This window comes from Microcaecilia unicolor, chromosome 5 (genome assembly GCF_901765095.1).
Source record: "Microcaecilia unicolor chromosome 5, aMicUni1.1, whole genome shotgun sequence".
NCBI classification, from domain to species: Eukaryota; Metazoa; Chordata; class Amphibia; order Gymnophiona; family Siphonopidae; genus Microcaecilia; species Microcaecilia unicolor.
Window position 1 is genome coordinate 307,615,631 of NC_044035.1, and position 15,842 is coordinate 307,631,472.

A 15,842-nucleotide genomic window follows, 5' to 3' on the forward strand; every position below is an offset into this window, starting at 1 on the left:
CATGATTAAGGACCTCTTTTACTAAACCACACTAGCGGTTCCTGGTGTGGCAAATGCACTGCAGCCCATTCATTTTGAATGGGCTGTATCGCATTTGCCGCGTGGGAATCGCTAGCGCAGTCTAGTAAGAGACTCTAAATCTTGAATTTCCTTCTCATTAATATGGACTAATAGGTATTTTGTAAGTTTTATTTAGTCATATGGAATTGGGGACTACATCAGGTTTCCCACTCCTTTTCCATGATTGTGAAGAAATATCTCATACTTTTTACACACTCATTCAGCACACTCCAATGCTTCCCTAACATACCAACAGCAGCTTTAAAAATTGCAACAACCCAAAATAATTTCTCCATAAAATACTAGCAAATGCTGCTACATAAAACGGATAGGAAATCTCGCAAAACAAAAATGTCATAGTCTTATGAGATTTAAGATTAGAAAATTTATACAATCTTGATTTTTTCAGAAAGTCCGCTTTCGCTCCACAGTTTCTTGGTAGGCTATGAATCTTTTCAAGTTCATTTTCACATTATCCAGTACACAGAGCTGCTCTGGACTATAGTTCCCTTTGCCTTCTTTCCATATCTGCCCAAAAACAAAGAATGATTAAAAAACAAATTAAGAAAAGATCTGACAAACTATAAAATGTACAAAAACTCTATGATCCTTTCCATGACTTTTCCCTCCATGCACAACAGTTCCACAGGTTAAGTAACCACATTCTTCCCCCCCCCCCCACCCCACTGAGATTCATAAAATTTGTAATATAATCCTGTTTTCTCTTTGTTTTTTGGCAGCCTTGCTTTAGAGTTAATACTCTGTATTCTACTAACAAACAAAAACATATGGGGTACTTTTGTACATGTGGAGAAGGTATATATATACATGCCTTTCTCTCAGTGCAGCCTCTGCCAAATTTTCAAAGTGAAAATGCATATGTAGTCTGATTTGAAAATTACTTCCAGGGAAACTATGCACTTACATTTCTACCACCTGGGTTAAATTTACACATACACGGCTGAACTGTAATGGCAAATCTCTCTCCAACCCAGCCTCTGTGAATGCTTCCACTAAGTCCAAGTAAAAACTTACAAGCACAAAGGCTGTATGTGCAGACGTTCACCTGCACACAGTGCAAGCAATTTTATAAAAGCCCATTTCCTTTTGTAAAGCACTGTTTTACCCACGCAATGATTCTGAAAAGTTACCCTCATTTTTCAGTGTGTTGGCCACTATATTGTGTTTCTAACTTAGTTAAGCAGAACCTGTATGGGTATGATGCATGTGTAGCATCTTGCAGAAACACTTATGGAAACGTGTAGCATCTTGCAGAAACACTTATGGAAACATGAAAACACAATAAAAATCTAGGGCTAGAGGCACTAAACTTAACGAGCCAGCAATGTGGGTTTTAAACTGGTTCTAGCCAGTTTAGCGTGCAAGTAGTAAGCCGGGGCATGCACAAACTCCCTGGGTTCTTGAAAGTCCCAAAAGGATAGAGGACGACAGGCTGAAACTCCCTGGGTTACTGACAGTCCCCAGTCTAGGACCGACTCACCTGCCACCAGCAGGGTCCTAGCTAATCTTTGGGTTGGGCTAGGTAGCTAATCTGGCTGCAGGCCAAGGGCTCACCCTTCCGGTTCTGTGACACTTTCAATAAAAAGACTTAAAGTCAGCACCAGCCAGGTCTCTAAAAACCTACACAAGCTTCATCTGCAATGCTCTCCAGCAGTCCAACCAGACAGAGATTGCTCCATCGTGAGCAATTTTCTAAATCTATTTTGATTTGTAACCACTCTCTATTTTCAGTCACAGTTTGTACCTTTTCCTCTAATTCAGCCAGTTGCTGCTGGTAGCCTCTGAAATCTCAGCCAAAGCATTCCACTCATTCATTTACAGATTTCAATTTGTCACAGATCTGCAGTTCCTTGTCACTTGCAGCTTCCCCTGCAGCCATGACCTTGCCTGCAATCTCCGCTGCCAGGTCAAACACAGGAAACAGTGCAGCAAGCACTGCTCTCCCACCATCTTAGAATTTGGCACTCGGGTTACCTCTCTCTTTGCTCAGTGATTTTTTTCTCACTTCAGGCAGTAACCACTTACACCTCTGATGGCCACAAGAACTCTGACAAACTACGTGATAAGGGTCTCTGACTTAAGGTGGAGACAGGCGAATTAAGCAGGAGGCACTGGAGCAGTGCACGCCAACATCTGCTTCTGAAAATGGTATCATATAGAAACACAGAAAAATTAATTCAGATAAAAGACCATATGGCCTAATCAGTCTGCCCATTCATGCCATCTACTATCCCTTCTTCTCCCTTAGCGATCCTATGTACTTCTCCCAAACTTACTTGAAGTCAGATTCAGTCTTCATCTTCACCACCTCCACCAGGAGGTGTTCCATGAATTCACAACTACTACTTCTCTCTAGGAGCCTATTTCACAAACACACACAGGCACCTGTTTTATTTTTTTGGAGGGGGGGGGGGGGGTTCAACATTTTTTTTATTGATGCCAAAATACAGTAAAGCGTATCACCTCAGATGCTGTTCAATGAAAAAAGTATCCGAACTTACACAAGACAGTAATAGAAAAACCCTGTCATCGGTTATTGGAAAATTAATGGAAGAAATGCTGAAGGAAAGGATAGTGAATTTCCTGGAAACCAATAGGTTACACAATCCGAGACAAAGTGATTTTACCAAAGGTAAATCATGCCAAACTAATTTGATTGAAATCTTTGACTGGGCGACCAGAGAACTGAATTGAGGACGTGCACTAGATGTAATCTACTTAGATTTCAGCAAAACCTTTGACATGGTTCCTCATAGGAGGCTCTTGAATAAATTTGACAGGCTGAAGTTAGGACCCAAAATGGTGAACTGGATTAGGAACTGGTTGACAGACAGACACCAAAGAGTGGTGGCTAAAGGAATTCACTCGGAAGGAAAGGCGAGTAGTGGAGTGCCTCAAGGGATTGGTGCTGGGGCAGATTCTGTTCAATATATTTGCAAGCGACATTGCCAAAGGTTTAGAAGGCAAGGTCCTTCTTTTTGTGGATGATACCAAGATTTGTAACAGAGTGGACACTCCAGAGGGAGTGGAAGACATGAAAAAGGATCTGCTTAAGTTACAAGAATGGTCTAATGTTGGCAAATAAGTGCAAAGTGATGCACTTAGGGAGTAGAAATCCAAGGGAGGACATGTGCTAGGCGGTGAGAGGCTGATATGCACAGACAGGGAGAGGGATCTTGGGGTGATGGTATCTGAGGATCTGAAGGCAATGAAAACAGTGTGACAAAGTGATGGCCATAGCCAGAAGGAAGCTAGGCTGTATAGAGAAGTGTAACCAAAAAAAAGTGGTGTTGATGCCTCTATACAAGCCAATGTTGAAGCCCCACCTGGAGTTTGTGTTCAGTTTTGGAGGCTGTATCTTGCTAAAGATTAAGACGACTTGAAGCAGTCCAGAGGAAGACGACAAGAATAATTATGGGCTTGTGCCAAAGTACATACGAGAAGAGACTGGAAGACCTGAATATGTATACCCTAGAAGAGTGGAGGGACAGGTGAGATATGATACAGACGTTTAAATACTTGAAAGGTATTAGTATAGAAAAATATTTTCCAGAGAAGGGAAAATGGTAAAACTAGAGGACATGAATTGAGGTTGCAGAGTGGTAGACTTAGGAGTAGTGCCAGAAAATTATGTTTCACAGAGAGGGCGGTAGATGCTTGCAATGATCTCCCGAGGGAGGTGGTGGGAAAAAAGAAAAAAAAAAAAAGCCTGTGGCGGAATTCAAAAAGGTGTGGGATAAACACAGAGGATCTCTAATTAGAAAATGAATGATATAAAAAAACAAAACAAAGGGTTGCACTGAAAAAATCATACTGGGCAAAGCAGATGGAGACTTTACAGGCCTTATCTATATTGGCATAATATGTTTCAAAGGAGCTAATGATTTGGAACATTTTAAAAAGACTGCCAATGTTACCTTCATTTTGAAGACCAGTTGAAAATGCTTAAGCGTTTTGTAGTAATTTAATCTGGACCGCTGCCTCTTCGGCCTCCTTCCCATCTGCAAAAACATCCAGAAGAGAATCCAGCGCTTCTCCGACTACTACCAGTGAAGAGTCATTGGTAGCAACACCAAGAAGAAACTTCCCAATCATCTGAAATTGGCAAAAATAAAATGGTCTTAAGAGGGTATTGTCATATCAATGACAGATTTCCTCATGTGCAACTCATCTGTTGTACCTTAATTGTTTCAATTGTGCCTGCTTCTTTTGCTAATACACTTCCAGTGATTCCCAGTATGCCAACAGCATTCACTTTAACATTGATATTACTAGAATGAATGCCAGCTTCACAAAGATTCATCAGCTGCTCAGGGGTCATACACTGTTAAAGAAAAAAAAATATTAACTTTAAAAAGCATAAATACAGCTTTATTATTAAAATGTCCCCGTTTAAAATACATAAATACTTTGTATTTAATAAAATACATCTTTACTACAGCACAAACATAGAAGTCTTCAGCATCTTCGACTACAATTTTAGAAGGTAAATTTAAGTCATTTTAAAAGCTACTTACATACTGTACATAAAACAGACATTTAGTAACTAGCTCATTAGTCTCACTCACAAACACAAGAAATGACTCTGGCTGCATATATTGCAGCAGGACATGTTTATCCACTCCTACCCTAGCTGAGGTAATATTTAACCATCTCTCTGACCTCATGTGCAACCTTTCTTTAAATCAATCTACTACTACTATAAATCATTTCTATAGCACTACCAGTCGTATGCAGCGCTCACAATCACCTTACATTCTAACTCTTCGTACGTTTTACTTATCTATGTTACATCTTTGCTTTACCCTTCACTATCAACTATAATGTTCTATTACATATTGTGTTGACATTGTAAGTAGTATACCATGCCATGCTTTGTACTGTTTTTGAATATTTTTACTGCTGTAATTGTCTATTGCTCATGTTGATCTATTCTTACTGTACACCGCCTTGAGTGAATTCCTTCAAAAAGACGGTAATAAATCCTAATAATAAATAAAATGTATGTGGAGAATTGTTTTTAAATTGCCTGAGCATAAACATATAACCTACAAGTGCTTAAGTTTACCCTAACTGAGAGGAGGTATTCCTGAGGGTGGGAGGGAGAGAGAGGCAGCCAGTTTAGCATTTATACCACACTTCAGAATCTGGAAAATAAATCTGTGCATACTAAGGAGCAAGGAGAAACGAGTATGTGTACTTTCTGTAGTGTAATTTTCAGAGATGAAGTATGTACATACTTTCCCTTCAGGTATAAACGTTTTTTTATTAGGATCAAATGTATCTAACAGCTAAGTATCAAGTCTAGACAAGTTCATCAATCAAACATAACAGAATAGTAATCAAATACATCAAACAACAAAAACTGGGAGAACATATGATCCCATTTTTGTTTTGTGAGAAAACCCTCCCCTCCTCATTACCCTTGTTCTTAGCAAAGTAACAATTGCATACAAGATCACCCCCTCCAACCCTGCTGTACCCTGAACTTAAACAGACATTAAGATGACCTGGTATCTGGACTCTTATGACCCCAGGCCATCTTTGAAAGAAGAACATCTAATATTCCCAACCCATCTTCCCCTAACCAAGCAGAGAACCCCAAAAGTAACCCCCAATATAACAGTACCAACTTAGGAAACACTCTGAAATCTATTCAATACTGCACTTCTTGCTTTATGGAGATATTTTGCAAGTAACAGTTTCCAGATAAATATGAAAGCCCACCTTACCTCCCACAACATAAGGACACGCAGTCTATTTCTCCAATATCAAAAAGAAGGGGGCTCCTCTTCATCCATGCTTAAGTATGCACTTCTTCCCCAATGCTTAAGCTTGACTCAGTAATAAACGTGAACATTTGTCCGAAATCCTATATGCTTCCCATTTATTCCGCAAGACTCCTTTCCAGGAAAAAAATAAACGGCGACCAAAAAGAATCCCTAAATATCAAGAAGCGGCCTCCAAAATGCTTGAATGCCACTACATCGCCAAAAAGCATGAAAAAAAGGTATTGTAAAGACCCTGGTGGAACACTGTCAGTGATCCAAGGGATATTTTTGAGGAGTATGGCACATATGCAGGGCTTAAGATAAATATGGAAAAAACTGAGATAATGGGAATATCATTACGCGAAGAGGAAGAGTCAGAGGTGAGGGACAGGTACGAGTTTAAATGGACGTCACAAAAAAATCGTTATTTAGGGATACAGATACCAGGGAACCTGGATAGGGTATTTCAACTTAATTACGGTTGTTTACAGGAACAGATTAGAAATGATATGTTGAGATGGAAAAGCAAGTGGCTGTCTGGTGTGGGAGAATGGCGGTGATCAAAATGAATGTGTTACCGCGCATACTGTTCTTATTTCAAGCACTGCCTATTGCGGTCCTGAAACCGTTTTGAGATTACAAAGTTCTACAATGAACTTTATATGGGAGGAAATAAGGAACCCGCGAATGGCACAAAGAATACTGTGGGGAGAGGTGGGGAGAGGGGTCCCAAATCTGGAGTGGTATTATTGGGGAGCCCAACTGAGGATGATTTTAGACTGGGAGAGGGGAACAGAGAAACCGGCGGTTTAAGGTGGAACAGTCATATTGGCCACAAAGGAGCTTGAGATCATTGTTGTGGACGACAGAGATAATAGGGAAAGGGCAACAGGGGGAATATAACCCATATCTTAGGCATCTATTAGAACTATGGGGGAATATAAGGAAACGTTGGGGGCGGAAAGATGGGGTATCCTCAATGGCCCTCTATCAGGTGGGAATCTAAGTTTAGGGCGGGCAGGGAAAATGCTACCTTTGCAAGATGGGAGCAGAAGGCAGTGGTGAAATTCTGGGATGTGCTGCATGGGAGTGGAATGTGGAGCTTTGAAGAGGTGTGTTCCTGAGGGAGAGGGATTCGCATATATGCAAGTAAAACATTTTATAGACAAAGAGGAGTGGAGGAGGGGATACCCACGGGAAAAGGAAAGCCTAGAAAATCTGTGGATATTATTGGGGAGAGTCCCAAAACCTTTATTAGTAATATACTGGTTCATTCAGGGGACGAGGACAAAAATATTCATTTCAGGAGGCATGGGAAAGGGATTTGCAATGTCAATTTACGGAGTGGGAATGGGAAGATATATGTGGAGAAGTACAGAAAGCCTCGGTTTGTGTGTTAATACAGGAAAATGCTTATAAAGTACTAACACGATGGTACTACACACCAGAGAGGTTAAAGAAGATGTATCCAGGAGTATCAGATGTGTGCTGGAGATGTAAAAAACAGAAAGGCACATTTCTTCATGTGTGGTGGACATGCCCGGGGGTGGTAGTATTCTGGCAGGCAGTAATGAAAGCGCTGGCCAGAACCATGGTAGTTTCACTGGTGTGTGGTCCACGGGAGTGTTTACTGGGATTGTATAATGAGCGAGAGGTATGGGAGGAGAGTAAGATGATGCTGTGGGGCTTAGCAGCGGCTAAGTGTCTTATAGCGTGCTGCTGGAAATCAGTGGATCCCCCAAAATTAGGAGACTGGAAGGTTAAACTGCGACTTTTGTGGCATACGGCGCATTTAACAGTATATAGAAGGGAGGGCGAGCTCCGATGTAAAAGGGGATGGATAAGACTTCACATATGATTGAGAGACTTTAGAGGGATTGAGGCAGCATTCCAGGGAGGGGGGTAGGTAAGGGGAGGGAAATTATGGGGGGCAAGGTTGATCCCACCACCTGTGTTAGACAGGCGAATAGCTAAGTTGGGGTTAACATAGAGAGGAACATGTTGGAGGGTACTGTGTTTAGAGAATTGTGTGAAATTAGTAAGTTGCGTTAATGTTTGTAACACAAGTTAGTTGGAAAGTCCATATGAAAAAACAATTGTAAAGAAAAGGAAACATAAGCGGCTATATAAGTACATAAGTAGTGCCATACTGGGAAAGACCAAAGGTCCATCTAGCCCAGCATCCTGTCACCGACAGTGGCCAATCCAGGTCAAGGGCACCTGGCACGCTCCCCAAACGTAAAAACATTCCAGACAGTTATACCTAAAAATGTGGAATTTTTCCAAGTCCATTTAATAGCGGTCTATGGACTTGTCCTTTAGGAATCTATCTAACCCCTTTTTAAACTCCGTCAAGCTAACCGCCCGTACCACGTTCTCCGGCAACGAATTCCAGAGTCTAATTACACGTTGGGTGAAGAAAAATTTTCTCCGATTCGTTTTAAATTTACACACTGTAGCTTCAACTCATGCCCTCTAGTCCTAGTATTTTTGGATAGCTGTGAACAGTCGCTTCACATCCACCCGATCCATTCCACTCATTATTTTATACACTTCTATCATACTCTCCCCTCAGCCGTCTCTTCTCCAAGCTGAAAAGCCCTAGCCTTCTCAGCCTCTCTTCATAGGAAAGTCGTCCCAATCCCCACTATCATTTTCGTCGCCCTTCGCTGTAACCTTTTCCAATTCTACTATATCTTTTTTGAGATACGGAGACCAGTACTGAACACAATACTCCAGGTGCGGTTGCATGGTTTGACTGTTACAAATGTTTAAAATATTAAAAAATACTCAAAAATCTGAAGTAAAAAAAACAAAAGGTATTGTCCCCTTGCTGATATTTGCAGCATTGACCAACAGGTACCCAACCTGCTCTAGCAGCCTGATGTTGTGAGACATATGCCCTATGGAGTACTCGGTAATTGACTCTCCTGAAGTTCAGCATTACTATGAAAATCCACGCCCTGCAGGTCATACCCCTAGATCCCTACTCCCAAGCCTCTTTAAGAAGACCATACTCTCGGGGAGGAAGAAAGAAACCAAAGCTCTATGTAAGCTTGACAAAGAGACCTGGCCAAAAGCATCTCTCTGCAAAAAATCTTGGATTTTCTGACCTAGCCTCGTTTGCATCGCCCCATGTTCTAAACTAGTATAATAGTGGTGCAACTGCCAATAAGCAAATAGTCTGTGTGGGTTAGGGAAAACCTCTGCTGAAGATCCTGAAAAGAATTAAAAAAAAACAAAAAACACCCTCATTAAGAAATGTTAATTAAAACAATGCCCATGTCCGCCCATCTTTTAAACTGTCCGGATTCCAGCCCCGGTGGAAAATCAGCATTACCCCTACATGGCAGTAAATCACTAACAGTCGGATTGTGATTCCAACATTTCAAAGGGCTCACCACATACCCCTCAGTGGCCATACTTTCCCTTTAAAAACTGATGGAATTTATGTGAATGCTCGCAACATAAGTTAGGCAGCCCATTATAAACTTACTTTAAAAAGAACTATTGCACCAACATTTAACTTAAATGATAAACTAAAAGGATAATTGTGAAGGCTAAAAATCTGCATGATGTGTGAAACAGTGCTTTTGAAAAAGTCTTGGAAGGCTAAAATAAGGTCAAGACTGCCAGCACTGCTAAAGGGTGCTATGGAAGAAGCTATATAATGCCAAAAAGGCATCCTTCAGAAAATGGAAAGCAGGTCCTAATGAGGTAAATAGAAAAGAACATAAGCACCGACAATTAAAATATAAAGCATTAATAAAAATTGCAGAAATAGTTTTTGCCTCTAATAAATGTCTCTCAAATTGTAACAATTTTTTTTAAAGCACATCAAAAGCAAGAAGTTTGCAAAGAGACAGGTGGACCAGGGGATGGTTAGAAATAAAAGGAATGGTTAGGAGAGACATTAGCCATAGTAGAAAACCAAAATTATTTTTTTGCCATGATCTTTACTGTAGAGGATGATGGGAGCATACCAAGCTTGGACTTATTCTTTGTTGGTAATGTTTCAGAGGAACCGAAACAAAATTACTCTGAAAACAGATGTGCCAAAAACAAATCTGAAAGACTAAAGAAATCACCAGCATCTGATCTTATTTGCTCCCAACATCTGAAGAAACTCAAATTAGAACTGCAGACTGATCTACAACCCAGTGGTTCTCAACCTTTTTTTCAGTTGGGACACAACTGACAAGACATGATCACATAAGTGATCCTTGCAACCTTTGGTCTGATACAGTATGACAGTTCTCTGAATTAAATGTAACCATACTCTGCATTCACAAGACCCCCCCTCCCCCCCAAAACAAAACAGATGCAGATCATAAGTAGCATATTTTCTGCATGGAAGTTATCATACAAAAAATATATGTCATGTACATTTCTATATATTCTGATTCTCATGCCGTCTGAGTAATGGCAACATAAATCTCTCCACTACCAAGCTCATTGTGAAATACAACACCTGAAAAAATCTTTACATGTAGCAAACCTAATGTACAACAATAGCATTAATTCCCATGATTCAACATGAACCCTTCCTATGAATAGGTAGCACTACAAATATTACACAGGGCCCTAGAACACTAATACACTTACCACTGGTAAAACAGAACAAGTGGCATGCTATAGAGTTCAACACAGAACTACATGCAAACAGAATAGCATACTTAGATCACCACAAAACAGACAGAACCTCACCAATACAGAACAATGGATCAAAAATTAGAAACAAATATAAAGACAAATTAACTGGGAACACCAAGAAGTCAACTAGGCAGGTAGAAATAAAAACAGAAATGGATTTTCAACAAAATGCAAGACATCAATGATGCACATTTCTCAAAGCTGAACATATCTACCTAATAAACTCAAAATATTTTTCTATCTTTCATGTCTGGCATTTTATTTTTCCAAGCATGTAGTCTTTTTTTTCTGCTTTGTCATGTGTTGTTTTCTGCTCTGTTTCCAGTGGGTGCTGTCCATATGACCTTTTCCCACTATCTCTTACCTTTCATTCCCTCACATCATCCATCTCTGATATATTTTCTCTCTCTCTATTCTGTCTCCCCACTCAAATTTCACCCTCTCACTCTTTAGTACTCACCTATATTTCACTTGCCTATCAACTTTTAATCTCCTCCTCTCACCCTCTAGCTCTGCTGCATTCCTTCCCTTGCCTCCTATTCCATTCTATTACTGCATTTGTACCCTTTGTACTCAACATCCTCCACTCACTCATCTCCTTGAGAACCGCTACGATCTCTCCCACATGGTTTCACCATGCCAAACATCTCCCCTTTCTCTTCTTCCTACAACCTTGTAGCCCAGCACCACTCTCACATACTCTCTCCTCCACCCCTATGGTCCAGCATTTCCCTGTCCTGTCTCTTTCCCTCCACCCTATGTTCGAGCATTATTTTTTCTTCATTTGGTTTCTTGGTACACTGCCCTTCCCTGTCCCCTTCAGCCTTATATGACCCAGCAACTACTTGCCCCCTATCCTTTCCCCTCCATTTCTATGGTCCAGCATTTCCCCTGTCCCCAGCTCCTTGTCCCTCTACCTCTATGGTGCAGCAACTCTATGTCCCTCTCTTCTGTTCCCCCTCATGTCAGCAAAGCAGTGACTTGGAGGGGAAAGAAGCTGCAGGAAACTCAGGCTGGCAGCCGGGAGACACAGCTACATAAATCCTGATGCCCTGCTCCTTCCAGGGTCATGTAAACAGAAAATCATGCACTGGAAGTGAAAGCCTGCTAAGTGCAATTTACTGCCTACACAACCCAGGAAGGAGCACAGCATCAAGGTTAGTGCAGCTACGTCTCCCCCTTCCCCACATCGTCTGGCATCTACCCAGATCTCAGATCCCCGGCCCCCTAGAGGTCCAGCACATCTCCCTCCCTCCACCATCTTCCCCATGGGTTCAGAACTTCTCCCTCCCCCTCTCTCTCCTCCAAGTGGGTGCAGCATCTCTCCCTCAGCCAACCAGTCCACCCCCTTCTGTGCTGTGAAACCGGAGTTGTTCGCTGGCAGTGATAACAGACTGCCTGCGTGAACCCAGAATCTTTCCTCCACTACTGTCCTGCCCGCACATAAACAGGAAACTGCATCAGAGGAGAGGGACAGTAGTGGAGGAAAGGCTCTGGGTCAGCTCAGGCAGTCTGTTATCACTGCCCCTGTCAGCGAACAACTGAGGTTTCACAGCCTGGAAAGGGGAGGGGGCGGGCGGGCTGGCTGGCTGCAAAAGGACGAGGGAAAGCTGCTGGACTCGCAGTGGAGGGAAGAGGGAGAAATGCAGTGCAAACATTTTTAAAAATGTGCTGCGGATTGAGTGTTGCCCTGCAACACACCTTTTGAGAACCACTGTTATAACCGATCATTAAAATCTGCCATTTTTAACAACTGGTGGAAGTATGCCAAAGCATGGCTTTGTAGTCCTTTCCAACTTTTTTATGTGTATGTACTCCATTTATGAGGAATTACTCCTTGTTGTTCACTTGTATATATTTTGCTGATGAAATTGTTTGGCCTTGTGAACGGTAATTTTATAACAGGACACCTATGTGAGAAGTCCAAAAAGGTGCCTATTTTATAAAGGAAATATAAGCATTATGGAGGGGGGTAGTTCTACAAGAACTTTCTATATTTGGCGCATCAAATTGCGTGCATAAATTTGGGCATGCATGCAATTTGAACAAGCCAATCCGTGCCAATAATTGGGCGCTAACAATTACTGGCATTAACTGTTAATTTGGATTTACATGCACATCTTACTAAGTGCTATTCTATAAAGATGCATGCATAAATCTTTCAGCATGCACTGAAAATGGGGCATAGCCATGGGAGGAGCATGGACGGGCCAGGGGTTGCTCACTAAAGATGCATGCATTATTATAGAATTTGGAGGGATTCGCATGTTATTTATGCACAAGGATTTATACCAGGTTTCATGTAGTGTAAACCCGCGTGCCAAAAGTTGGGTGCAGATCTCTGTGCTACAAGTTATTCTATAAACAATTTCCAACTCTCAGTGCCATTTATAGAATAGTGCTCAGCGCTCTTTTTCGGCGCACAAATTTGGGCACCATTTACAGAATCTAGTCCTAAATACACACATCATTGCCAGTATTCTAATAATTTATGTGCGCATGTAGACGCATGTGTACATGACAATATTCTGGCTATGCGCTATTCTGTAAGTAAGAAAACCAAGTGGCAATCGGTCCACAATATCCACAATATGGAACAAAAGACAAGAAGCAGACCTTGATGAAGAAAATGCAGTTTTTAATAATTGTATTGATGCTCCCAGGTTCACACTCAAAATGCCCAACATGGCAATGTTTCGCCAAGAATACAGGCTGTGTCAGGGGCATAAAGTACAAGTTGGTGCAAACCTAAACACTCCACCAACCATAGGTTAATGTGTATCTTCCTGGGTTCATTTGGAACAGTAAAAACGGACCCAAGAAGATACACATTGACCTATGTACCCCTGACGCAACCTATTCTTGGTGAAACATGGCCATGTCTCTGGCTGCTGGTTGGTTAGACAAAGAACAACGCTGAGAGCTCTGTTCTATAAGGGAACAATACAGCCTTAGCTCTTCAGTATTTCTCTATCTTCAGCAGATGGCGAAGAGAAGGAGAAAGACAACCCCCCTTCCCCAAGCACACACAAAAGTTCCTGGCTTTTAAGCCTTTCAATAATATGCTGTTCAAAGTTAAAGGCAGAGAATTTTATTCCCTTTCTTTCCATTTATGGTAATAGTATTTTGAAGACTGGCCTATAAAGATTAACTGCTTTTCTTTCCAGCAGGTTCACATTTTTCCTGTGCAACTCCAGAGCACTAGTAAATTCCTGCGATAGTTCAAAAAGGTGCAACTGTGCTGAATCCCTCCTCCTACAGTTCACACAGTATTTATTTTTTGACATGTATATCCCTAAGCAGCTTACATTGTTATTTACAAACATTTGATTTACCGCACACGCAAGGAGCTGGCATCTACGCAGTTTACACAATAAAACAAAATAATCATGTTTCGCCAGGATAGAGAGAAGAAACACATGCAATTAGGAATGGGAAAGGTTATACCAGGAAAGAGAGACTTTTAAATGGCGATTTTTGAATTGATAAGGAGGATTGGATCAGATATGAGCAGGAATAGAATTCCAGAGCTTTGGTCCAGCAGCTGCTCAAGTGATATCAAGCTAAATTCTAGATGGAGGCAAAATCTGAAGTAAGCCAGCACCTGTGGAACTAAGGGAGTGAGAAGGAACATAGGGAATAAGTAGATGAGATAAGCAAGCTGGTGCATTTGGCAGTTGCGATTTATAGAGAACAATAAATAATTTAAGTTGTATACGTAATACAAGGGGAAGCCAACGTCTGGTCCTAAGTAACTGAGTGACGTAATCAAATGGATTGACCTGTGAAGAAAACGGACAGCAGTAGACTGAACTAGCTGTACATGTTTTAAAGAGAATAACAGTAAGCCGGTATAAAGAGAACTGCAGTTATCAAGATGTGTGATGACAAGAGAAAGAAGAAGAGTGTGAACAGAGGAAAAAGAAACAAAAAGAGAGAGGATAGCCTGAACACGATGAAGTGCAAAGAAAGATACCCTTAAAACGGAATTTATTTGATCCTTAAAAGTGAGACGATTATTACAAATAATCCCAAGATTCTTAAAGAGTCTTTAAAGTCAAGATGATAATGATTAATAATAGGACGAGAAGGAACTACTGAGCAGGGATTTGGAAATGGATTGACTCACAATTCTTAACGTTCAAAAATAAACAAATGATTACGTAACTAGTTAGAGACCTTTTTAAGACAAATTAAGCAAAGTCAGATCGGACTGCGTGGGAGGAATACAAAATAATATCTGTACGTCATTGGCATATCAGAAAGGGAGGCAGCCAATGCACTTTAATAAGGGTGAGTAGTGGAGGAAAATTAGCAGTAGAGAATGACATGGGGACGGGGACCAAACTTTGTCCCCGTCTCATTTCTAATTTGAAGGAATTGGAAAGTTATTTATGTTCAAGTGATGCAGGTGATGGTGTTTTCATTTTTTGGGAAAACAAGCAAAAGTGCTGGCCACAACTGGCAAAATTTGTATGGGGATGCTGTACATTCCTGATACCAACACATCTTCTGAGAAGACATATTCTTTTGCAGGAAGAACTGTGGAAGACAGGAGAGCTAGACTGAATCCTGAAATTCATGAAGAAACAGGTATCTAAAGATGAAACCTATGAGTTTGCATGTTGTAATCAGGTTGTTAATGGCTGGACCGTGCCATATATTTATAAAACCATATAGATACATGTAGGGCTGTGCCTAGTGCTTCAGTAGTGATTGGTTTGCCCCTACAAGCCGAATCTAGTAAAGAGTAGACCATTCCAACTTGCCTCTACCAGACAGGTCCTGACTACAAATGCTTTCATCAAGGCTAAGGTGCACAGTTCCTTCATTGGCACATTCTCCTTGAGCCTAGTTCACATTTTCTGAGGCTTTCTGTAGTTCTCCTCCTGTTTAAGTTTACCAGTTTTCCATCTATCCATGTGTTGGTAAGTGTCAACCTTATGGTTTTCCCTTTAGCTATTTTCCTCAAAGGAGAGGTCTTTTATTTCTAACTTTCTTGCACTGTTCCTGCCTTTCATGGAAGCAAAAGCATCTTCTTGCCAATATCACCACTGTCCTTCAGAATTAGTATATTTCTCAATATGAATCCTATTCTTTTTCAGCTGGGGAAGCACAGAGTAAAATTAAGTCTTGCTTTCTTCAACATTTTCCAAGTAACTTCAAGTTCAGAACTGGAATCAATACATTTCAGTATTCTGGTAGACTACTCTTACTCCATGGTATTTCCCAGATATGAAAAGCAGTTGAAAGCAGCTACAAAACTAACTACAGAACATGTTTCATTGTTTAATTTCTTGAGAAATCATTCTCCTGAGAATTTGGCAGCATATTTTA

The 15,842-nt window shown here is 41.0% G+C and overlaps 1 protein-coding gene across 1 annotated transcript in view; it reads right to left on the bottom strand.

Annotated features, from left to right (window-relative positions):
* Positions 1-48: 48 nt before the first annotated feature.
* Positions 49-15,842, bottom strand: part of HEATR3 (HEAT repeat containing 3) — a 65,628-nt gene continuing 49,834 nt past the window's right edge. The window contains 4 exon segments of the mRNA XM_030204356.1: positions 49-588; positions 3,999-4,037; positions 4,039-4,176; positions 4,262-4,405. Of these exon segments, the coding sequence (XP_030060216.1) occupies positions 466-588; positions 3,999-4,037; positions 4,039-4,176; positions 4,262-4,405 (444 nt within the window). The 3' untranslated portion in view covers positions 49-465.